Source organism: Podarcis gaigeae, assembly GCF_964106915.1.
Source record: "Podarcis gaigeae genome assembly, chromosome: 6".
Classification (NCBI taxonomy): domain Eukaryota; kingdom Metazoa; phylum Chordata; class Lepidosauria; order Squamata; family Lacertidae; genus Podarcis; species Podarcis gaigeae.
In genome coordinates this window covers 19675342-19700664 of record NC_139682.1, presented here as the reverse complement: position 1 = coordinate 19700664, position 25323 = coordinate 19675342, and the positions used below count along the sequence as shown (strand labels likewise).

General features: G+C 45.4%; 1 protein-coding gene across 4 annotated transcripts in view; it reads left to right on the top strand.

The window, feature by feature from the left end:
* Positions 1-4943, top strand: part of SLC9A8 (solute carrier family 9 member A8) — a 62120-nt gene extending 57177 nt beyond the window's left edge. For all 4 annotated transcript variants that reach the window (XM_083744381.1, XM_083744379.1, XM_083744380.1 and 1 more), the window contains 4 exons: positions 94-205; positions 1056-1276; positions 3434-3580; positions 4287-4943. In XM_083744381.1, the coding sequence (XP_083600507.1) occupies positions 94-205; positions 1056-1276; positions 3434-3580; positions 4287-4394 (588 nt within the window). In that variant the 3' untranslated portion in view covers positions 4395-4943. The remainder of the gene's footprint in view (positions 1-93; positions 206-1055; positions 1277-3433; positions 3581-4286) is intronic.
* Positions 4944-25323: the final 20380 nt, after the last annotated feature.

Here is a 25323-nt window from a genome sequence, read left to right as displayed (position 1 = left end):
GTCCTCACTAGCCGCTTACAATTTGGACTGCTCTGATGCGCCTGAAAGAATGCTTCCCCTTGCCCAGTGGCTAATTTCCTTGCCTTTTGACAGGTGCTTGTGCTTTTTGGCAGAGCTGTCAATATTTTCCCCCTCTCCTACCTGCTCAATTTCTTCCGCGATCACAAGATCACCCCAAAAATGATGTTCATCATGTGGTTTAGTGGTAAGTATTTTGGCTTACTTGATACTTTTATAAAAAAAAATCCTAGTTATTTCTTCATATTGTACTACTGATCAACGTTTATGGAGCAATGCAAACAAAAAGACAGGTCCCTGCCCTGAGGAGTTTACAGTTTCCATACTTTTTTTTTTGGTATGCTACTAATTTAACTGCCCTGCAGTAAAAAGAGGGGCATCAGCCAACAGCAAAGCACAAGTTTTGCATTCTGAAGTTCTCTGGCTGAGGCATCTCCAGTGGAATGGCCAGGTAGGAGCTTGCTGTGTGGATGCTGTGTTTATGGAGCCAGGTAGGGGGTGATGGGGAAAGACCTCCAGGTGGATACCTCCGGGCAGTTACTGCCAGTTAGATTAGGCAATATTGAGCTGGATGTGCCAGTGACCTTACTCAGCATAAGGCAACTCAAATGTCCAACATTTTGTGAAGGAGACACTAGGAACATAGCAAGCTGCCCTATACCAATGGTCCATGTAAATCAGTTATGTCTGCACTGACTCGCAGCAGCTCCTCAGGGCTTCAGCCAGGGGTTTCTCCTAGGCCTGTCTGGAGATGCCGGGGATTGAACCCGAGACCTCCTGCATGCAAAAACATGTCACCACTGGGCTGCAACCCTTTCCCCAACAGAGACAGGGTGAAGGGTAACAAGGGATGACAAATGCAGCCTTGTCAAAAGTATGTGGGCTGCAGTAGATGAAACCAGGGTGCCAGGTATAGGATGTGCCCAATCTAAAAGCAACAAGCAAAACAATCAAATTGTTTGTGTAGCTTAAGAAGCCTGCCTATTGGTAAAGAAATTGCATTCCTTATTTTGCGGACTCTCCTTCTGCTCATCTAGGCTTGCGCGGGGCCATCCCATATGCCTTGAGCCTCCATTTGGGCTTGGAGCCGATAGAGAAGCGGCAGCTCATTGGCACCACGACAATCATCATTGTGCTGTTCACCATCTTGTTACTGGGAGGAGGAACCATGCCCTTAATCAGACTGATCGACATTGAAGACTCCAAAGCCCGGCGAAAGAACAAGAAGGACATTAACCTCAGCAAGACAGAAAAAATGGTGAGCTCCTTTTCCTTCCAGGCTTAAGCGGGGCGGATCCTTCACTTTCGCCAAACTCTCTGACTGCTTCTGTCACTGTATGGGAATTAAAGGAAAGGAGAGACCTGCAGGCCAAGGAGTTGACAGCCTTCTGAATGTTCTGCATGGAACATCTCTGCCCTTTAATCCAGGACTTGACAGAGCCCTTTTCCAGTTTGTAATACCACTCACTACTTGAAGTATAATGGCAAGTTATTTCCTTTAAGTGAAATAGCATTTCTTCTGAAATTCAGTCATGATAGCACTGGGTGGACTGAGTCACATATAAGTGGATGATAATAACAGATAGATAGTGAGTCAGTCACACATCACTCAGGGAGACAGTGGTGTTCCCCTCCGCCATTAAGCGGCAGCTGTAAATCATTGGCAAGCTGTTCAAAATGGGGATATGCACAGCTCTGTTCAGAGAAAGGCAGAGAGAGTTCCCCAAAGAATAAAGGTTGCTTACATCCACTATCTTGCCAAACCAGAAGTACTGTGAAACAGTTGGCTGTACCCAAGCTGTTGTTCTGCAATGTACAGAGCAGGTAGCAAAGTGCTCAGAACAGGCCAGTGCTGTACTGAGAAATTGAGTTGTACTGGAAGAGCATTCAGATCCACACTTCATGTGAACCTTCACATAAAGCCTGACGTGTCTGTTGCACCATATCAAAGTGTTGTGTCAAATAGGGCATGCCAGTGTGGTTCCCATGGGTGAGATGCCCTTGAAGTCTTCCTCTAGTGCCCCTAAAGCCTCTGAACTCACCTTTCCACTCCAACTCACGGCCCCACTTGATCATGCAGTGGTGAGGACACTGAGGAGTTACAGGGAACCAGGCAGAGGGCCTTCTCAGTGGTGGCACCCTCCCTGTGGAACGCCCTCCCACCAGATGTCAAAGAGAACAACAACTACCAGACTTTTAGAAGACATCTGAAGGCAGCCCTGTTTAGGGAAGCTTTTAATGTTTGATGTATTACAGTATTTTAATATTTTTTTGGAAGCCGCCCAGAGTGGCTGGGGAAGCCCAGCCAGATGGGCGGGGTATAAATAATAAATTACTACTACTACTACTACTATTACTACTACTACTACTACTACCTTGTTCTCCCCTGAAAAGCACCTAGAACTGAAGCAGGAATTTGGAAGAACGGTCCTTTCCCCACTTCCTCTTTCATCTCTATGTGCTTTTCAAGGCCCAGGTTCATTCTACCTGATCTGACTTTCACCCAGATCCGTTGAAAAGTGAGCAGTGTGTGTTTGTGTGTGAGAGAGAGCGCTCACACACGCATGCACACGTATGCTTTCTTTCTCTTGTGTGCAGGGGGGGGGAGCGGGGAGCTGATCCAGGGCAGGGGGAGAGAACCAGAGCAGGTAGCTCCCACATCACTCACTCAAAAATCCAAATGCACCCACGGCCCTTAAAACACTGGTGACTCCAACGTCATTATCTCCCATCGAAGACACTTAAATGCCTAGTTTACATGTTGTGCTAAGCCACAGTTTAGTGGCATGTGCATGGACCTCAGGGGGTTTCGTCCCCCCAGCCGTGCCTGCATTAAATAGGGCAGGCCACGCCCCCAAGCCAGCCGATTGGCTGTCCAGCGGATGACGCAGCTGGGGATTCCCTCAATCGCGTGGAGGCTGAGAGCCAGCTGCCGCGCGCGTGGTGTGGCCGTGAAGCCCGCAACACTACCACCTTCTGTAGGCAGAAGTGGCTTTCTTGACCATCCACCTACTTTGATGCTACTGGTGCAAATCCAGACTGGGCAAAGCTCAGTTGGAGGCTTCATTCACAAAAGAGGCAAGCAGCCTTGCTGGATAAATACCAGGTCCCTAGCAGGTGTGCTTGCAACTTTCCTTCTCCATGTGTTTGGCACAGCCATAATCGTCAGCAGTATCAGAGCAGGACTGATGAATGCCATGGCATTTTTAGCCTCCTCTGAACCCACATTCTTGAAATGATCTCCTGGAAATTGGCATTTCATTACCCGAACGATCGTTATTATTTATATTGCTGCTTTCTGTCTGGGGTATTGATTGGCTTCAGTGAAGTATGTGAATGGTAAAGGTTAAGAAGTGACCGAGGAAACAATGGTTTGGGATTCTGATGTTTCGTTTCCCTTCTCTGATCTCTCCAGGGTAACACCATTGAATCTGAACACTTGTCCGAACTCACCGAGGAAGAGTATGAAGCCCACTACTTAAAGCGCCAGGACCTCAAAGGATTTATGTGGCTCGATGTTAAATACTTGAATCCTTTCTTCACTAGGCGGCTCACACAAGAGGTGGGTAGGCCATTGTGCCTCTGAATACCATTTGCTGGGAATTGCAGGTGGGCAGAGTGCCGTTGTGCTCATGTCTACCTTGCAGGCTTCCCACTGGCATCTGGTTGACAGCTGTAATGCTGAACTAGATGAGCCATTGGCCTGATCCAGCACATTCTTAGGAATCACTTCCCACAGCAATGTCCTGAAGCAGTTTAGAAGAAAAATATATAGTGATACTGTAAAAACACACACCCAACTTATTAAAAACACTATTAGTGTAAAAACATTCAATCATTGTTTCTTAGGCATCTGAGCAGCACCAAACAAAAACAAACAAACCTATATTTGCTTGGTGCTGAAATAATGACAGCATTGGTGCCGTTCAGGCCTCCCTGGGGAGAGAAGTTAGTTGTGGGATTCAGGAGAGAAAGGGCATTTCCCAGGCTGAGACAGACCCTGGCAGGGAAACTCCTTCCACCTGCAAAGTTTCTTTATTCTGTGTGAATGTTGCCAGTACGCTCCCTTTTTCACAGCGTGTTTGGATGAGCTACAGCAACATTTTGCAGCACACAAAGAAATCTTTCATAATTGATTTAGATTCAGTGCCTGCTTTGTTCAGAACCCACACGTTCAGAAATTGCACTTCTCAGCCACAGGCTGTTCTTCCAACATAGGGAAAGATAGAAATGCTGTCTTAAACGGTTGCAATGTTCCTTTGCCTTAGGACTTACATCACGGACGCATACAGATGAAAACCCTCACCAACAAATGGTACGAAGAAGTGCGACAAGGGCCCTCCGGTTCTGAAGACGATGAGCAGGAGTTACTGTGACAGGGTGCGTCCCTTGCGTCAATGACACCAAAAATTAGATTTATGACAGTACTTGAGTTTTGCAGAATGTACTCAGTATACATCTTTGTAAGAGAGCCACCTGGAAACTCCTTTCCAAGGAAAAGGTTGCACCATAGTTTGAAACGAAAGACGATCTCTAAAGCCAAATGTCTCTGGGAGTTATGTCGAATCCTTGAACAGCAAGCACCATCTACTTTGGAATAATGAGAAAATGGGCTGTACCCATTATGATTTGTTCTGTAAATGTACATTAGAGAGATTTCGTAGGACTGTGTCAAAAAACAACAACATGTAATGCACTTTATCCTATACTTTGTCAAATACACTGACCCGTGGTGGGAATGAATGATGAATAATACTGTGAACTTCTATCAGTGGGGTGAGCAAGTTAAATTATTATTTCAGGTCCATCTTTATATTTGCTCTGTTAGTATATTATGGGCTAGGGGTGCGGAGCAAGAATGGTACCAGAAGACTGTTACTGTGCATGAAGAAAAGCACCTAATTAAAACCTCATTGTCTCTGGTATTTCAGAAGATGTTGAGCTGTTTTCTTATTTCTGAGGTTGCTCCTTTACTTCACCCTCCCTGCAGTTGCGATGTAGAACTTTGCTTGAATTTAATCCCCAGCAACGTAAAAATGCAGCATCAGTTAAATCAATCTACAATCTGAATAATAGGGTGGGGACTAAAATGTATACTAAAGAGTTAGCATATGATGAAAAACAGACAGTCAGCTTGCCAGACTCGCCTCCCTAGGGAGGGAACCCCACAGTCAGGAGCTGCGACCTCAAATGCCCCCTCCCACGCTGCCACCCCTTGAACCTACCAGGGCATTGGAACCATGAAAAGAGCTCCATAATGACAAAAGATTAGGCCCCTAATTGGCACTGTTGGCTTGGAGCTGCAGCAAGGAGCAGTTATTGTCATCTGGCGTTTCTGAACTGTCCATCCATTGATGGTTTGCAGGTGTAAATTGGTACCTAGGACAGCTGGAATCTCCAAAGCTAAGTGATGGCCCTTTCCTCAGCTGATGCCATGAGCAACCTTAATGGGGTAGGAGAGCTGGGGGGGGGGATCACATCTGGCAACCAATATACCCCTTTGGTATCAGGCAGTACATGGGTAGACATTTCTAAAAAGCCTGGTACACAAATTTTCACAGCCCTCTAGTTTCTGTAGTGGCTTATATACAGGAATTTAGTGTTTACAGGTATTTAGTGTTAACTCTGATGGTGTATACTTGATTCTGACCAAACTAAGCCTCCTAGAGCATAATACAGTGGTACTTCTCGTTACATACGCTTCAGGTTACATACACTTCAGGTTACATACACTTCAGGTTACAGACTCCGCTAACCCAGAAATAGTGCTTCAGGTTAAGAACTTTGCTTCAGGATGAGAACAGAAATCGTGCTCCAGCTGTGCGGCAGCAGCAGGAGGCCCCATTAGCTAAAGTGGTGCTTCAGGTTAAGAACAGTTTCAGGTTAAGTGCGGACCTCTGGAACGAATGAAGTACTTAACCCGAGGTACCACTGTATATAGCAGGAGCCTTAGTCTAGGTTATTGATCAGGCCTTAACTTCAGTGGCACTACAGCGTCAGGTGTTCCCAAACCGTTCACGAGCACTGTAGAACAGCCTTTGCCCACCTGATGCCCGCCAGGTGGGCACCAGGTTGACCAAGACTGCTGTAGGAGATTGTATGCTTGATGGCAAGGCAGCCAGGCTTTAGCCCACACTGTCCCTGCCATGACCTATTGTAAGACCTCCACAAGATCTAAGGTATTTTTTGCAAAAATCCTCCTTATGCTTTACTTCAGAGAAAAAGATTGGGATGCACATACCAGAAGCTGGGAATGGAAACTGGAGACAGAACTATACCTAACCTGCTTTTGTTACCCTGCACCTTTATGAGCACTGGAGTTTTTAAGCAGTGGTTGGATGGCCATCAGCCATGGATGCTTTAGCTGAGATTCCTGCATTGCAGAGGGTTGGACTAGATGACCCTCAGGGTCCCTTCAGCTCTACAATTCTGATTCTATGAGATCAGCCTTACCCAGCAGAGCTACGTTTTTGATTCTAGAGCTTATTTTATCATTGCTGTGAACATCTGGCCCAAACTAAGGAACTTGCTCCAGCTGCCCATCACCAGATGGTTTCATTTCCTTGTTTGTTTATTAAAAGCCCAGCATCAATTAAGCGATATACCCAAGCCCGTACTATGTAGTGTCTCTGTGTTTTTCCAGGAAGTTATTTACCCATGCCATAAAGTTAACCTCCAAGCCCTGGGATGGGCTGGTGCTGCAAGTATCAGCAGGCTCCCTGAAAACATTATAGTGTTATAGTGTTATATTAGCAGTTGACTTTTTAATATTGCCGGAGGCCTAATGCACAAACAAAAAACCCCAGGAAAACCTCTCTGCTCAGACTTTGACCTCTGGCCTCACCCACCACTGGAATGTTTCCATCTCACCCAAGTTTGCTCTTCCCTGGGCAGGAAAAGGTTCATCACCTGGCACAAAGAGGCAGGCTATTTTGAAATAAGTCTACATTCAGGGCTGGATTAGGAGTTACTTCCACATTGAAGCCAGACTGTTTTTTAATCTTGTGCATTATAGTAAAGTCAAGGATGAGTTTACTGGCAAGGCTGCAATGAGCAGCAGAAGGAGATGATGTGAAAGAGTGGTAACTTTCATCACCTACAGGAACATTGTAGGCATCTGTCTCAAGAGACAATGGAGTGCGCCTCGGGGGGTGAGGTCTGCTGTGTTAGCAGCCCTGAAATGACTTTTCCTTTCATAAGGAGAGGGAAATATAAGGGTCAGACTGAGTCCAAACCAAAGGCCAGGTGGAACAGCTCTGTCTTGCAGGCTCTGCAGAAAGATGTCAAATCCTGCAGGGCCCTAGTCTCGTGACAGAGCGTTCCACCAAGTTGGGGCCAGTACTGAAAAGGCCCTGGCCCTAGTTGAGACCAATCTAACCACCTTGCGACCTGGGACCTCCAAAATGTTGTCATTTGTGGACTTTAAGGTCCTCCGCGGGGCATACCAGGAGAGGCGGTCCCATAGGTACGAGGGTCCTAGGCCTCCTTGACAGTTGGATCCACTATTGGTCTCGTCTGCGGAATCCGCTGGAGCCTGGGTTCACATGCAGGTGAAGTCCCTAACTCACCGAGAACTTGAGACCCATTGGCTACCCTCACCTGGTTTAGCCAGTTGGGAGAAGCTGTTCCCAGGGGGCAGTTGCTGACAGTTTCTAGGAGCCACAGGTGAGAGCTGAGTGCAGGGTGGAGACCTAAGGTGGACAAACTACCCCAGAAGGAGCATGGTGGTACTACCCCTCCCCTAACACCCCATACACCCCAAGTGGACTGTCAAATCCCATTGCTAAAGCCATAATGCATTCCATGTGTCTCTCTTGCCTCTGGATTGACCACTGGGATCAGTTGCTGATCCTCTCAGTGCAGCTTCTGCCAATCTTGCCAAATGTTTTGCCTTCCATTAACTTTTTCTGCTTGGCTTACTTTGCACGCTGGAGAACTTTATGACAACGTTGCTTATGTTCTGCTGTTGCTTCCCTACACAGGGATGTGCCATGCCCTTTATGTGTAGAAGACTGCGCACGTCCTTTATGTGCAGAAGACTGCGCAATTATTTCATTGCCAGCGTATAATGCATTGCGATGGCTGCAAAGAATAAAAACGCCCTGCTCCCATTAGGCGTTTCCTTCCCTCATCATGGAATAGTACTCTAATCAAATTTAATGAGTCGATGGCTTGCTAGATATGCGAGCCTGTCAAGACGTATTTCCTCCTCTCTGTTCTATGCATTGAGGTTTTTGTTATTGACAGATGAAATGCACCGCAAGGTTATCTGTTCAGAAATCTTAAAAGGCGTCACATGCAACTGGTGGTTTCTTGCTTGCGGTACTCTTTTAAAAGCAAAACGCCAAATCCTGAGACCTTGTTGCTCCAGGATATAAACCAGCCTACAGCAATCTAGTGATCTTTAACAGGGGTCAGCAACGTGCTGCCCATGGACTGGATGCAGCCCACGAAGACCGTTTTATCGGCCCACGAGCCGCCCCTGAATCGAGCCGCTTGCTCAGCGAGTCCCCCGCGCACTGCACTAAACCAACACAGTGCGGTGCAGGGACTCGCTGAGCGGCACCGGAAATCGCATCTGCACATGCGCAGATACTGGAAATTGCTTCTGCGCATGTCCAGACGCTAAAAAACACTTCTGTGCAGGTGCAGTTTCTGGAGTCTGGGCATGCACAGAAGCAATTTCCGGTGCCGCAGACATGCGCAGATGCAATTTCTGGCATCATGCTGTACCAGTCCGGCCCACGGATGATCTCCGTGGGAGTGATGCAGCCCATGGCCTGTAAACCTTGCTGACCCTTGGCTATTTCCAACCATGGAGGCAGAGCATAGCCAACACAGCTACCAGCTACCGATAGTCTTACCCTCCATGAATCTGTCTAATCCTCTTTTAAAGCCATCCAAGTAGGTGGCCATCGATGCATCTTGTGGGAGCGAATTTCATAGAATCATAGAGTTGACCCCCATGGCCATTGAGTCCAGCCCCCTGCAATGCAGGAATCTCAGCTAAAACATCCATGACAGATGGCTGCTTAAAAACCTCCAAGGAAGGAGAATCCATCACCTCCCGAGGGAGTCCGTTCTCCTGTCGAACAGCTCTTCATGTCAGAAAGTTCTTCCTGATGTTTAAGCTGGAATCTCTATTCTTGTAACGTGAATCTGTTGGTTCAAGACCTAACCTCCAAAGCAGGAGAAAACAAGCTAGCTCCACCTTCTGTGGGACAGCGCTTGAGATATTTCAAGATGGGTCTCATCTCTCCTCTTTCCCAGGATACACATACCCAACTCCCTCAACTATTCCTCATGCGGCTTAGTTTCCAGACCCTTGATCATCGTGGCAGATTAACTATTGACTAAGCAAAGAAGTCCTTTATTTTAGCAGCCTTGAATCCTCCAAAATTCGGTGGCACTGGATGTCCACAAGTTCTAGAGAGGAAGGAAGACAAGAATCTGCCCGCTACTCCTGAAGATTGTTATATAAGGAGCAACGTGAAGTATAGCAACAAAACCTGCAGGTTCAGGGCAACCCTCCAGTTTTAAAATGCCAGAGTGCTGGAATCTCTCCCATCCTGGCAATTTTATAGAGTCAGGGCATTCAAATGGAGCTCTGTGAATGATTTAGTGAAGGTGACTGAGAGGGCAATGTAGCCCTTAGCATCATTTCTTCGAATCCAACTCCTGTTGCTCATGAATCACTCACACACCTCTCTGAATTGGATGGCCTCTTGCCAGGATCATGCCCTGTAACACACACTCTCATCCTAAGAAAAGGCACAGTTCTTTGTGGCTCTCTGCCAGTTTACAAATGGGATAATTTGGAACAGTATCATCGCATCTCTCTCAGCTCATTAAGAATGTCACTGTAATTTGCACCTCTTCCAGTTGTTCTCTCAGAAGACACCAACCTTCTAATGCACTCTGTGGCCACCTGATATTTCAGTCCTGCTCAATCTGGCTTTCTGCAAAAGGTGTTTTGAAAGCCAGCTGGAGTATACATTGATATGAAAGAAACTCACTTTTAGTTCTCCTTTTTAAAAAATATGTATCAGCCACAGTATCATATGAAAGAAACAAAGTTAATATTTATAACTGATTTCAGCCCAAGTCTTTTAACTGAAGCTTGAGTTGAGATTAATTGTACTTTAAATTCACCTGTAACAATTATGTTTTTCTTGGAACAATTTATTTAAATCAAACATTAACATGGACCTCTGAAGAAAAAAAATTACTACATAAGCTTATACTTTGTTTTAAACGTTTCATTAAATGCTTTCAGACTATTGAGGAAGCAAACTTTCACTTCCTAAAATACTCCTCTATAAAAGGGTTTGTTTTATTTTACTTTCTTTTAAAAATTGCAGTTATATTTTAAACCATCTGAATGGTCCCTGTTTATTGTTGGGGGGGAGACTTCTTAGTTTCCTATTTATTAAAGAAAGACATTGTTCTTTTTTTTACCCAAGCTTCTAACATGGACTAACTTGTTCTTTTTATTGTATTGTTTCTTATTCATTAAAGAAAGGCATTGTTTTCTTCTTTACCCAAGGTTCTAACATGGACTAACTTGTTCTTTTTATTGTATTGTATTTTCAAAGGCAAACCTCACCCATAAGGCGTATGAACCTTTAGTTGACAGAAATGTATATTATCTTCTTTTAATAATCATTTAAATAGAGACATCTGATCCTATTTAAACACAGCTGAATCCTGCCAATGACTTATTTTCTCCCCAGTTCCACACCTTATCTTTGTATAAAGGCACAAGTTTCATTTCCCCCCATGCCGATTGGTCATTTCTGCCCTCTGCTGGTAGCTTGTGGGAAAGAGCTCAGGTGATAATTTGTCTGGAAGTCTTTGAAGACTTATTTAACGTACACCTCAGTCAAAGGATGTTTTCAAAGCAGATTCACGTTCAGATTCCTAGCCTGAAGAATTAGTGTGTAGTTGTTGTTTTTAAAGCACATGTAACTGTGTTATATGGGATGCGGGTGGTGCTGTGGGTTAAACCACAGAGCCTAGGACTTGCCGATCAGAAGGTCGGCAGTTCGAATCCCCGCGATGGGGTGAGCTCCCATTGCTTGGTCCCAGATCCTGCCAACCTAGCAGTTCGAAAGCACGTCCAAGTGTAAGTAGATAAATAGGTACTGCTCTGGCGGGAAGGTAAACGGCGTTTCCGTGCACTGCTCTGGTTCGCCAGAAGTGGCTTAGTCATGCTGGCCAAATGACCTGGAAGTTGTACGCCGGCTCCCTCGGCCAATAAAGCGAGATGAGCACCGCAACCCCAGAGTCAGCCATGACTGGACCTAATGGTCAGGGGTCCCTTTACCTTTTTAACTGTGTTAAAAGAAACAAGGGCATTAGCATACCTAGCAAACCTCATCCCTCAGTCACACTAAGGAAGCAAAGGGCCAAAAATTCAGAGGTGAGCAATACAGTCAGCCCAGAAAAAAAGGAGTGGCACTGCAGGAATGAGGAAAGAAGAGGCACATTCTCCAAAAAATAAATTAAGGCAAACTCTTTTATATAAGCAAGCTCATTATTAAGGCCTCTGTGGGTTGTATTCAACCTGCCACTAAGTTGCTGGTTGCAACAGTGCAAGGATTTCCCTTTTAAAAAACAAAATATTCTCCCCCTCTCCTCCCCTTCTGCACCCCCTAAATCCATTCTGGGGGCTCACAGAGCAGATTTGGGGGGGTGCATACAGGGCAAATGTCCCTTTGCTCTGGTGCTAATTCTTGCAGGTGCACAGCTACTTAGTTGAAGACCGCCCTGCCAATCAATTTCCACAAAAGTTCCCTCCTTCTGGAAGACATCTTGCTATCAGGGCCTCAGGAATGGGCCATGTCTGAATAAGTTTGAAGGGAAGCAAAGGCCATCTATGATGGGGGCCTCAGGTAAGGGCACACCTGAGGCAGCGGACAGAGGTACACAGAAAGATAGGAAGCTACTTTAAACAGTGAGTCAGATTATTGGTCCACCCAGCTCAGTATTTGTGTCACCAACTGGCCTTAACTCTGCCGGATTTCAGACTGGGGGCATTCCCAGCACTGCCCGGAGCTGCCGGGGATTGAACCTATACAGTGGTACCTCTAGTTAAGTACTTAATTCCTTCCGGAGGTCTGTTCTTAACCTGAAACTGTTCTTAACCTGAAGCACCACTGAAATATACTCAGAGTCGCAAAGTGATTTCATGCTCTTTATTCAGCTCATAGTGGTGAGGAGGAATGAATGAATGTCCCCTCAAAGTATCTGCTTTATATACATTATTTACACAATGGGCTGCACATGATTGGCTAATTCTGGAATTCTACTGTAAGCCAATCAGGTTGTGGATTCACTTCTATCTGGAGCATGATTGGGTGGTTCCTGCCAACTAATCATACTGCTGCATTGTTCTAAGACCAATCAGACTGCTGCATTCTGAATCCTATTGTTCTAGGACCAATCAGACTGCTGCCTTTTGGATCCTATTGTTCTAGGACCAATCAGACTGCTGCAGTTTGGATCCTATTCAACTCAGTACATAACAACCACTTTAGTTAATGGGGCCTCCCACTGCTGCCGCGCCACTGGAGCACAATTTCTGTTCTCATCCTAAAGCAAAGTTCTTAACCTGAAGCACTATTTCTGGGTTAGCGGAGTCTGTAACCTGAAGCGTATGTAACCTGAGGTACCACTGTATAGACAATGGCCTGAGGTGCATGGACCAGTAGTCTGACTTGGTATGAGACAGATTTCTATGCTTTTTTTCCTTCTGAATTTTTTTAAATTAACAATCACGACATAGCAAATTATCAAAACAAATCATCTTCCTTATTCCCCCCCCCATTTTTCCCTCCCACCTCCCCAACAAGCCCTCCCTCCCTTCTCCCTACGACTTCCCTCAGCTCCTCTCTCTGATTTCTCATCCAATGTTAACTTCTGCATATTACAAAACTGTAGACATCCTTATATTATCTATCTTCTATGTTGTCCCTCAATAAATTTGTGTATGTTTATTCAAACCTGCCATTTTGGTTGGGTTTTTTAGATAATTTGTAAAAGGTTCCCATTCTTCTCTGAAGTCACAGTTGTCCATGTCTCGTAGTTTGCATGTCAATTTCACCAGTTCTGCGTAGTTCATTAATTTCTCTTGCCACTGTTCTTTTGTCGGGGTTTCCTCATTCTTCCATCCTTGTGCAATCAAGATTCTTGCCACTGTTGTATCATACAAAAATAAGTTCTATCTTTTCCTTGGCAGGTCTTTTCCTATAATCCCTAACAAAAATGCTTCTGGTTTTTTTTACAAATGTTAATTTAAACATTTTCTTCAACTCATTATATATCATTTCCCAATTTTTTAAAAATTTCTCTACATTCCCACTACATATGGTAAAAAGTCCTTTCTTTTTCTTTACACTTGCGGCATGTGCTTTTTAACCTCTGGCTCCAGGCCTCTTTATCTGACTTTTGGAAATCCTCCTAGGGAACAGCCTCTTCCAGGCTGCACCCATATCCCCAAGCTACACCTCAACAGCCTGGTTCTCCACCCTCCTCAAGTGCCTTTAGCTGGATAAGTGTTCTCAAGATGTGCTAATGCCTCTCGCTTGCCAGAAGACGGGGAACAGAGAGAGATGCATGAGAGAGATAGAGTAACAGTTGCCGGCATGTGGCTCCTGGAAGATGGCCTCTGAGGGAACGTGAATGGGGCTCCCCATCCCTGCACTGAACACCAACAGTTTACTGCCTGCCAGTGTATTGCAGAAAATCTACGCTGCTGTGTTCGATGCCGCCCTTACGCATCTGACGGGTCAACCCTTCCCAGCAGCCTCAACAGAGAGACGTTGCTGTCACGGCGTCTTCCAGTTAAAGCAACAGCCTCGCCATTTGGGCCGCTCTGCCGCAGCACTCCTGTTCCTAATGACTGCCATTGCTCAGAAGGTTCCAGTCGATTAGTTAAAAGAACCAGAGCAGCTCCCATTGGTCATTTTTAGCCTTAAGGCCCCTCGGAAAGCGAGCGGCAGGCACTCGCACATCCATCTTCCTCAGAGGTGAAGACGCCCTTGGTGATTCTCTTTATAGTTGTGGGCCTATGAGAAATCACACTCCCTCCTGCCAACTTTTTGAAAAGAAGAACAAGTCTTAAGCTTTGTCCTTTTTCTGTTACGAGAGAGAGAGAGAGAGAGAGAGAGAGAGAGAGAGAGAGAGAGAGAGAAGATCTGCAGGACTGGGCTTACTGGGACAATTGCAGCTCTTCACAGTACGCAGAGTGGCCATCGAGCTGTCAGAGTAAATTTCATGTGATTAAAAGGTGAGCCTGCTGTAAGTAAAGAGGCTGCTTGTGTGCTCTAATTTAAGGAGGACAGTTGGAGTCTTCTGGTTGAAGGTCTACCCAGCCCAAGGCTAAATTAAGGCAGCGCTGTGTCAAAGTCTGTCCTGTAAAAATATAAGAAAAGCTGGCTGGATCAGGCCAATGGCCCATTTTAGCCCAGCATCTTGTCCTCACAGGGCAACCAGATGCCTGTGCGAAACCCCCTGAGCCCGGCAGAACTCTCCCCCTTTGTGGTTACCAGAGATGAGTATTCAGAAGCATTAGCTACTCTTCTCCACGAATTTGTCTTATCTTCTTGAAAGGCACAGTCAGTTGGTGGCCTTCACTGCTTCCATATTTAAGTAGGCACTGTGTGAAGAAGGACCTCCTCTGGACAACAGTCCTCAGATGAGGTAAAAATGGGAGGGGTGGCGCTGCGGTCCAAACCACTGAGCCTCTTGGGCTTGCCAATCAGAAGGTCGGCAGTTCAAATCCCTGTGACGGGGTGATCTCCTGTTGCTCTGTCCCAGCTCCTGCCAACCTAGCAGTTTGAAAGCACACCAGTGCAAGTAGATAAATAGGTACAGCTGTGGCCGGAAGGTAAATGGCGTTTCTGTGCACTCTGGCTTCCGTTACGGTGTCCCGTTGCTCCAAAAGCAGTTTAGTCATGCTGGCCACATGACATGGAAAGCTGCCTGTGGACAAATGCCAGCTCCCTTGGCCAGAAAGTGAGATGAGCGCTGCAAACGCATAGTCACCTTTGACTGGACTTAACCATCTAGGGGTCCTTTACCTTTATCTTTTTACCTCAGTTGAAAATAGGGGCATTCCTCACTTCTCCCCACAACTGACCCTCCTTGACCTCCCATTTTTTGGTGTGTGTGTCCCCCCCCCCAGCATTTCCTATCAAGACTCCTAGCACTCCTCTCTGCTCCCCCTTTCTTCCCACCCAGAGGCCTTGGCGGCCCCTGCCTCTCCTCCTCCTTGCCCACTCTCCAGCAACCACTATGAGCTGCCCAAGGCTAGAGGCCACGGAGAGGTGACAGGATTCTCCCTTGCCACTGCTGCTCTGGACAAGTACTGGCTCATCCTCTTCCTGGAGCACTGGTGGGGGAAATAGGGACATTCCAGGATCAAATCAGAAGCTTTCGTAATTCCAGGACTATCCCTGGAAAATAGGGACACTTGGAGTGTTAAGTTGTGGGTGAACATATCAGACGACACAGCGATTCTTCAACAGCTCTTGTTTATTCACAGGCCAGAACAGAACTGAACTGAAAGGTTCAGCCAGCCTGCTTATATAGAGCTCCACTACAACGCAACAGTAACAACTTTCTGTTACTATCCAGTCACTGAACGTCACTTTCAATTCCTTATTTGCATATGTGGACCTGAGTGAAAACTATCTGCAGTATCCCCCTGCTGGCCCAGAGTGAGAACTTCAGTACATAACATGGAGGGTATGGAGTTGGAATGAGTGTTTTTAAAGATCTTCCCTGTCGATTAAATGTTCTGCTGGTGAAATACAAAACTTTATTGCCAAGGCTGACTAGTAGAGTGAACCTGCTGTAGTCAACCTGTTGCAACAAAGGAATGCCTGGCCCTGGCCAAAACTCATAAAGGGGAATGGGGAGTATCTCCCAGCCCTACGTGGAGATGCTGGGAATTGATCCTGTGACGTTCTGCATGCAAAGCAGCAAACTTTCCCTTGAAGGGAGTGACAGCAAGGAGGAACAGCTGCAGGGCCAGGAGGCTCTGGGTGTCAGCCTTTGACTCCCTGCGGAGGGGGAGGGCCTTGGCAGATACCTGATGATGCCAATCCCTGGTGCCTGTTCGTGGGCAGGCTGCTTGTGACAATAGCAGGTGCCCGCCCATCTGCCTGTTCCCCTTCCCCTTTACCTTACTCCCATGGAGCTCCTCCACCCACCAGTGTAGCAACCACAGGAGAACGCTAAATACACAAAGGATCCATTGAAAGGCAGCTCAGCATTACCAAACAGCATTCTTGATTTGTTGTGAACTCTTCCAGGAAATTGTTTCTCCAAGAACAAGCAAAGTTTGAAAGCCTGGGATATGTTCTTTTGTCCCATACTGGTTCCCCTGCAGAACAGCCTTCAGGCCTGAAACATACCCAGACCTGTTCCTTACAAACACTGTAGGTTTCTATGGGTTCATCTTTCTGTTGTGTTACGTGGACTGGAAACCCATACTGAACTTGAGAACTCCAATATGCATGTAAGTTAGGTCCGCAGTTGCATTTTAGTCCTTGGGCCAATAGCAATACAGTGGTACCTCGAGTTACAGATGCTTCAGGTTACAGACGCTTCAAGTTACAGACTCTGCTAACCCAGAAATAGTACCTCGGGTTAAGAACTTTGCTTCAGGATGAGAACAGAAATTGTGCGGCAGTGGGAGGCCCCATTAGCTAAAGTGGTACCTCAGGTTAAGAACAGTTTCAGGTTAAGAACGGACCTCCAGAACGAATTAAGTTCTTAACCTGAGGTACCACTGTATTTGCCTCCTGGTACCACAACTTCGGCCAAATATCCCTATGTCTAGGTCCAGAGACTTAAGTCACACCCACCCATGGCTTCCTCCCAACAATCCTGAGAAGTGTAGTTTGTTATGAGTCCTGGGAACTGTAGCTCTCTCAGGGTTAACTATGGTTCCTGGTATTCTTTGGGGGAAGCCATGTGCTTTGACTGTATGGTGCGGATGTGACCTTATATTTAAGGTCCAGTTTAAAGTGGGGATTCCCAAGAGGGAGGGAGGAAGGGTGTGAATGATAACCCTTGGGCTATGTTGTTGTCATGTTTCACAAGATGATGTCAGCCTGGGATTACAGTGGTACCTTGGGTTACATACGCTTCAAGTTACAGACGCTTCAGGTTACAGACTCCGCTAACCCAGAAATAGTACCTCGGGTTAAGAACTTTGCTTCAGGATGAGAACAGAAATCGTGCTCTGGCAGCATGGCAGCAGCAGGAGGCCCCATTAGCTAAAGTGGTGCTTCAGGTTAAGAACAGACCTCCGGAACGAATTAAGTACTTAACCCAAGGTACCACTGTATTTTCTTGGTGTCAATAGAACACCACCCACACTAGTCCTCTGTATGTGTTTGCTTCATTTACATGAGCAGGCGAAAGCAGGAGCATGATGACATCAACATGCACATCTTTACAGCAGTTGTTCCCAATTAGCTAAGTATTGCGGGCCCACAGTTTTCCAAAAGCCAAGCCATGGACCCCCTGTTTTTGAAAATGTTGACATCTCTGTGGTAGTTTTTGATATGTGAATGGTGCCACCAAACCCTCCAACATGTCCCAGCACAAAACTGGGAGTGTGTTTCTGGGCTGCACTCACATGTGGGTCATGTAGCTGCGCGAGAGCACAGCACCCCAAAGTGTGTGTTTGGGGGCACCACGATCTTGCACAACATGCGCACCTGGTAGGGTTACCATTTTTCAAACGGTGAAAATAAGGACAGAAAAGTTGTTTTTGAGCTATTTTGACGGAAAAACTGCAAAAGTGTCACTGCTGGCATGAGCTACCGTGGATTTTCCCAGATATCTGACAAATTTTTGCCCAGACACTGCTGCTGACTGACCACAGTATTCTGGGAAAATTCGGACGTATGGCAGCTCATGTTGTCAGTGCCACTTTTGTAGTTTTTCCATGTGAGAGCAAGGCCCCCCAAAATGGGATGTCCCAGACTCATTGATGGGTATATCCCATGAACCCCCTGGGCATTCTCTGTGCATGGAGGTCAAGCCACATCTGAAAAAGGCTCTGGTCCTATTTTATTAGTTTACTTTGAGTTTGAGTCCCCAGTTTCATCAGTGTTCATCGGCTAATGGACTTACGAGGAGATTTTGGAGAACGGATTGCGCTTCTGCTATTCTTTGCCGCGCTCTCAGCAATAAAGCCCTGTTTGTGTCCGACTCCATTGCGTTACGTACCATTTGATGCTCTTTATGGAGCCATTCTGAACAGATTCAAGAGCTTCTGATAGCCACCTTTTCATGCCCAAATGCTTGAATATAGCACTAACCGGCTCATCAATTGGATTCAACCTGCCCATCTGCTTGTGCATTTAAATCTCTATGGGAATAGACACGGCGGATGGCTTGAGAATTGCGATGTTACAGGTGCATAACAGTGAAGCATCAGTGGTTAAATTTAGCGGGTAACGACATGTCTAAAGCTATAAGTGTACAGACCTGACATTGAGGAGGCCTAGTTACGGTAACTGCTGTCCTGCTTCATCCAGGCTGCAAAGCCAGGAGATGCTACGTAAAGTTTGAAGGGGGTCTAGCACTCAGTGCAGGGGTAGATACCCCAGGGTCTGCAGGAAGCATTCAGCTCCCATACGAGGCTCTTTGTGGTCCCTCGAGACTACCCCAAATCTGTCATTTATTTATTTTTAAAAAAGAATTAACTGCTCCTATGTAGTGCAATGCTGAAGAAACTGAAATTGACCAACACCTTCTGGAAATGACACCAAAGAAGGATGTTCTTCTCATGATAGGGGATTGGAATGCTAAAGTAGGGGGTCAAGAGACAAAAGGAACAACTGGCAAGTTTGGCCTTGGAGTTCAAAACGAAGCAGGGCAAAAGCTAATAGAGTTCTGCCAAGAGAACAAGCTGGTCATCACAAACACTCTTTTCCAACAACACAAGAGACGACTCTACACATGAACATCACCAGATCGGCAGCATGGAAATCAGATGGATTGGAAGTGAGAGCTGGACCATAATGAAGGCTGATCGCCAAATTGATGCTTTTGAATTATGGTTCTGGAGGAGACTCTTGAGAGTCCATTCTGAAGGAAATCAGCCCTGAGTGCTCACTGGAAGGACAGATCCTGAAGCTGAGGCTCCAATACTTTGGCCACCTCATGAGAAGAGAAGACTCCCTGGAAAAGACCCTGATGTTGAGAAAGATGGAGGGCACAAGGAGAAGGGGACGGCAGAGGATGAGATGGTTGGACAGTGTTCTCGAAGCTACCAGCATGAGTTTGACCAAACTTCAGGAGGCAGTAGAAGACAGGAGTGCCTGGTGTGCTCTGGTCCATGGGGTCACGAAGAGTCGGACACGACTAAACGACTAAACAACAAATGTGGTGCAATCATTCTGAAGGGTCTTTTTTGGGGTACCTAAGACACTTCCCCAGACATGTGCCCCCCAGAAAGTTAACTGTGGGTCTATGTGGCCCTTGGCCTGAAAGTGGTCCTCCTCTCCTGCTGTAATGGGCATCATCCACAACAGAGAGCAGGTAGCAGATTCCAAGCCACTGGGAAAGACCAGCAGTGTCCCCACCAGGCAGGACTTGGGGCCAGCAGACCAGGGAGCCACTCAGAATGAGTAGGAGGGAGCCCCAAATAAAACAGAGCTGACATGACACATTTTGATGGGGTCAAAAAAGTATATGCTGCCATCTGAAGGGAAGGGATGTGAGGCTGGGAAGTCCGGAGTCTGTCTTAAGAATGATTATAAAATTAATGAGTGCTAAAATTTCGAGGTTAGAGAAAAAAGAGGATTACAGCTGTAAATGATTAGGTAAGAGAGAAGGGGAAAAAAGAGTAATTAGTTAAATTAAGTGAGGATTTGCTGAAAGAAATTTGGAAATAGGGATGCAGAAAGGAGAGGTATGGGGAAGTTGGAGAAGCAATGTTTATGAAAAGAAGGTTTTGAAATTATATCTCTCTGTGTTTATGTGTTTGTTTGTCTTTGTATAGTGTATTGTATTGTGTTTAATATGTGTTGGAAAATCAATAAAAATATTATAAAAAAAAGGAAGTTCGGAGTCTGAAATGACTCAGCTGCACCATGGAAACCCAGCCTCTTCCTTTCAGATATTTTTACAAGCTGAGAGCAGCCAACTCCTTAGTTCTTGCGGTGACATGTCACCTCTAGTTTACCTGGCAAAAGGAATACTTGCCAGGGCTAGTAAGGTAAACTTCAGCCATCTTTTCTGCCTGAACCTCAAAGTTAGATAAACATGATCACAGAGTCTGTGTACATACCAGGGTGCTTTTAATGCATATGTGGGGATCCATCAAGCCATGCTTTGTGTGTATGTGTGCGTGTGTGCTTTTGTGTGCTTTCATCCACACACGGGTGCTTTTAGTTCTCTTGATGTTACTCATCCATAGCACGGGGCTCTGCTCACTGGGGTGAATTTGCATCCTGTCCTGTTGTACCTTCCTTTCAAATATGACTTCCCTGCCCTTCAGAAATTCCAGAAACCTGAGGTCTATTGCAGGCATCGCAAGTATTTGTTTTATCTGTCCACATGTGCCTGCTTTTTTTTTAAAAAAATATTTTCTCCTTGGATTAGTGCAATAATTATTATATATATATATATATATATATTTTGTGAAAGCCAAAGTTTGAAACACGTTTCCCAGTTGGAAGGTGGGGAGAAATGGCCAATTTTAAAAAAAAATTTTAACACATGTTTTTTAATGTAATTGTGCCAAACAGAAGTTTCCAAAATAAATATGCATTTGTGTGCCGTTTTCATTGGGGCAGTGACTAGGGATGGAGAGGAGGAGGACATAATTTCAGTTTGAAGGATCGCTTTCAGAAACAGGGATTTTGTTGTATAATTTAATTATTATTATTGAATATTTTCACAATAATCTTCATATATTGCACAGTTACGTTGTTTCATAAAATGAATTTCCCACCTCCACAGTGTTCTTAATCAAACATTTTCTACTGCATTATATCTTTTTCCATTAGGAAAAGTTACAGTTATTTTATCGTCTTCTGCTGCTCTTATCTATAGTCCTGCCCGCAATTTCATTTGACTACGGTGTGTGTGTGTGTGTTTAAAAAAACAATCTATGAAAGGCCCTCCTTATATAAGTTTGTCATTTTGATCTCTTAATTTCGCTGTCAGCTTTGCCATTTCTGCGTAGTCCATTACTTTCAAAAGCCACTCTCAGAAGAAGGGTTTTTAAGGTGGCAAAGCTCAGGGGAACATTGCTCCATTTGTTGTCAACACTGGCTGGCAGCAGCTCTCCAGGTTTTCAGGCAGAGGTGTTTCCCAGTCCTACCTGGAGATGCCACGGGTTTGAACCCATGACCGTGTGCATGTAGAGCCACAGAGGGGACTACTCCCCCTTGGCATGGCAAACTGCACCCATGGCGCAGTCCCAGGAGAGATCCAGCCAGGCAGCCTCTCTCCAGACATCCAGCCTCCTTGATGCAAACATATTTCTCCTGACCGGGTGTCCTATTAAAAACTGGAGCTGTATTCCGCTGGCAGCGAGCGTGTCCATGCCTCACTGATTGTTTTCTCCAAACCTTCAGTTTAGATTATTAACCACGTCGGAGCCCAAACATTTCCAGTCTGCGGCGGAGTTTTAGCATTCCAGCCTTGCACCGCCGTGTTCTCGGCAAATTATTCAGGCTTCTAATCCAAATGACACATATGGGGAAAACTACATTTCAATTTAAGCTCAAGTTAATAGAAGCAAAAGTGCAGGCAATGGCAGGCCAAGCCGATCCTGGCTATTTGGTGCTGTATAGATTTGTTTGCAACGGCTCGGGGTTTTAAATTGCCCTATTTGCATACATAATCATGGAGCGTTTACTTGCAAATGAGGCCTGTGCTCCTGCGAAGGAGAGCCAAAGTGTCTCTCTTGCAACCGCCATCTGATCACCGGGAGAATTGCAGTCTCTCTGTGTTTTTATTAACACTCACACATCTGGGAAGTTAGCTTTATTGTCACTTTCTTCTTAGCTTGCGTTTTCTTGGCAGGGGGAGGCACTGGGATGTCTTAAATCCCAGAAATACATGGCATGGGATGCTTATAATTCTATACAGCCCTTTATTTCCTTTAGGTACAAGTATCGGTAATCTTGCCAACAAAGGTCCGTATAGTTAAAGCTATGGTTTTCCCAGTAGTGATGTGTGGAAGTGAAAGCAGGACCATAAAGAAGGCTGATCGCCGAAGAATTGATGCTTTTGAATTATGGTGCTGGAGGAGACTCTTGAGAGTCCCATGGACTGCAAGAGGATCAAACTTATCCATTCTTAAGGAAATTAGCCCTGAGTGCTCACTGGAAGAACAGATCGTGAAGCTGAGACTCCAATACTTTGGCCACCTCATGAGAAGAGAAGAGAAAACTCCCTGGAAAAGACCCTGATGTTGGGAAAGATGGAGGGCACAAGGAGAAGGGGACGACAGAGGACGAGATGGTTGGACGGTGTTCTCGAAGCTACCAGCATAAGTTTGACCAAACTGCGGGAAGCAGTGGAAGACAGGAGTGCCTGGTGTGCTCTGGTCCATGGCGTCACGAAGAGTCGGACATGACTAAATAACTAAACAACAACAACAATCGGTAATCTGACCCAATGTCCACCCAGTGCGCAGCATCTCCTAACAGACCTAGGAAATGATATACAATGAAATGAAGGATGCTTAGTATAACATTTGTAAAAAAACACACACCCAGAACCCTTTATCTTGGGAATTATAGGGTAGAACTACCTAAATTGTATAGAAATTTATTCATGTATGCGACTACAGTGACAAGAATATTACTTGCACCAAAATGGAAAGAAGCAGAAGTCTCAGCAAAGGAAGAATGGATATAAAAACTTACGGAATATGCAGAAATGGCAAAACTTACAGGAAGAATAAGAAATCAAGATAGCAAACTTTTTATAAAAGAATGGAAATGGTTTATTAAATATTTACAGATAAATTATATACAGAGAAAAGTACTGGCAGGATTATTGTAGTAACCTGCAGCTACATAAGAGGATATATTTAAAGGAGATAAATAAATGAGTAAGTTGATTTGGATATGCAGAAGATATTAAAAATAAATTTAAGGAACCGCAGAAAGAGGGGAAAGGAAGTCAAGTTTTAAAATGTCAAAATGATTGTAAAATCAGTGAAATGTACATATCATATCTATCTATCATCTATATCTATCTATATCTATCTATCTATCATCTATCTATCTATCTATCATCTATCTATCTATCTATCTATCTATCTATCATCTATCATCTATCTATCTATCATCTATCTATCATCTATCTATATCTATCTATCTATCTATCTATCTATCTATCTATCTATCTATCTATCTATCATCTATCTATCTATATCTATCTATCTATCATCTATCTATCTATCTATCTATCATCTATGTCTCTGTGTGTATGTGTATATATATGTGTGTGTGTGTGTGTGTGTGTGTGTGTGTGTGTGTCTGGAAAATTCCATTGTGACTGGTGAGGGCTGGGCTCCAGCTGTCCTTTTTATTGTGCATCCCTGATGACTTGTGAGCACGATGGTATACATAGAACCATGTAATTGTAGAGTTGGAAGGGCCCTGAGGGGGTCCAAATCCCTGCAATGCAGGAATCTTTTGCCCAACGTGGGGTTTGAACTCCCGACCTTGAGATTAAGAGCCTCCTACTCTACTAACTGAGCTATCCATGTGGTGTTCCCTCTTACAATACTGCAAACTTTTCTGAGCTAGGGTTGCCAGGAAAGGAGCATCCTGGACCCTGAGATTTCGGGACCCAAGCCTGAGAACTAAGGGTACCCCCAAGTGATATTTCCCCCCTCTCCATCTCTCATAATACTAAAACCAATGAAGCTGAACATTGGGGAGACTGCCCATCCTGGAAGTTACCAAAGTGTGGAAAAGTGTAGGCAGGCTATCTCTAGCCAGATAAAGGGGTCATGTCAACCAAAGCTGGTTGGAGGTGCTCCTATTATCAGCGACTGCCATTTCTTTGGGGGTCTCTGACATCATTTGGGACAAACAATCCAAATCCACTCCCCTTTTCTCACTGTTGCATACAGAATTTAGTGCCTTTAGTAATAATGCAAGATATAACATTAAATGTAAGGGGCATCCATATTAGCCATATTAACTTTGGAAAAGTTGCAAATCCTTCTTAGACTAAGCAGGCTTCCTCAAACTCAGCCCTCCAGATGTTTTGAGACTACAATTCCCACCATTCCTGACCACTGGTTCTGCTAGCTAGGGATGATGGGAGTTGTAGTCCCAAAACATCTGGAGGGCGGAGGTTGAGGAAGCCTGGACTAAGCTGTACCCCCACAACAGTGTCCTGCCTTTGCTTAGACCAGGCATAGCCAAACTTGGCCCTCCAGATGTTCTGGGACTACAACTCCCATCATCCCTAGCTAGCAGGACCAGTGGTCAGGGATGATGGGAACTGTAGTACCAAAACATTTGGAGGGCCAAGTTTGGCCATGCCTGGCTTAGACTATTTACTTATTTCCAAGCTGTCTAACACCCCTTCCCCTCTCCAGTACCTAAGGGCACGTAGCCAAAAATGGGAAATGCAATCGTCTGCTTCCTTTAGGGTCATCCTCACTGTAGCAAGACACTGCCCTCCTCCCCACTCGGCCCATATTGTGCTAATACCCTTGCAATGTCATATTTACGCGGATGGCGTCATGTGATCCCCAGATGACGTCCTTTGAAACGCAAGCTGCTACACCGTGTGCAATCTTTTAGACTACCACTAGAGGGCAGCCCATGCCCATATTTACATTTCTCTTCCTTTTTAATCAAAAGAGAAATATTGAGCAAAACTATGTATCCTATAGAGTGGAACCAGTGTTTTGCAGGACAAATCCCCACCCCATCCCACCCCTTGGATTTTTCTTTTCCTCAACTTTACAGAATTTCCCCCAAAGAAATTTTCTTTCCCCCCCAAATATTATCTGCTTCTGTTTGGATGGCAGCAACCATGCTACCCCCCCACCCCCCACAGAGTGTCCAAGTCATTGTGGAGGAGGCAAAATGGCTGTGAGGCAGCCAACACAGTTGCTGAAAAAGAAAGAGAGAGGCTGGGGCAGAGGGGAGAGAAACTGCTACTGGTGAGTTTTTCCCCTGCGAAATGGTTGGAGAGTTTCTCGTCTGCCTTGGAGAAACATGGTGAAATATGTGGCCATTTCGTACGGGTGAAATCGTGTGTGCTTTTGTGTTGCTGTGGTCCATTAAAGGT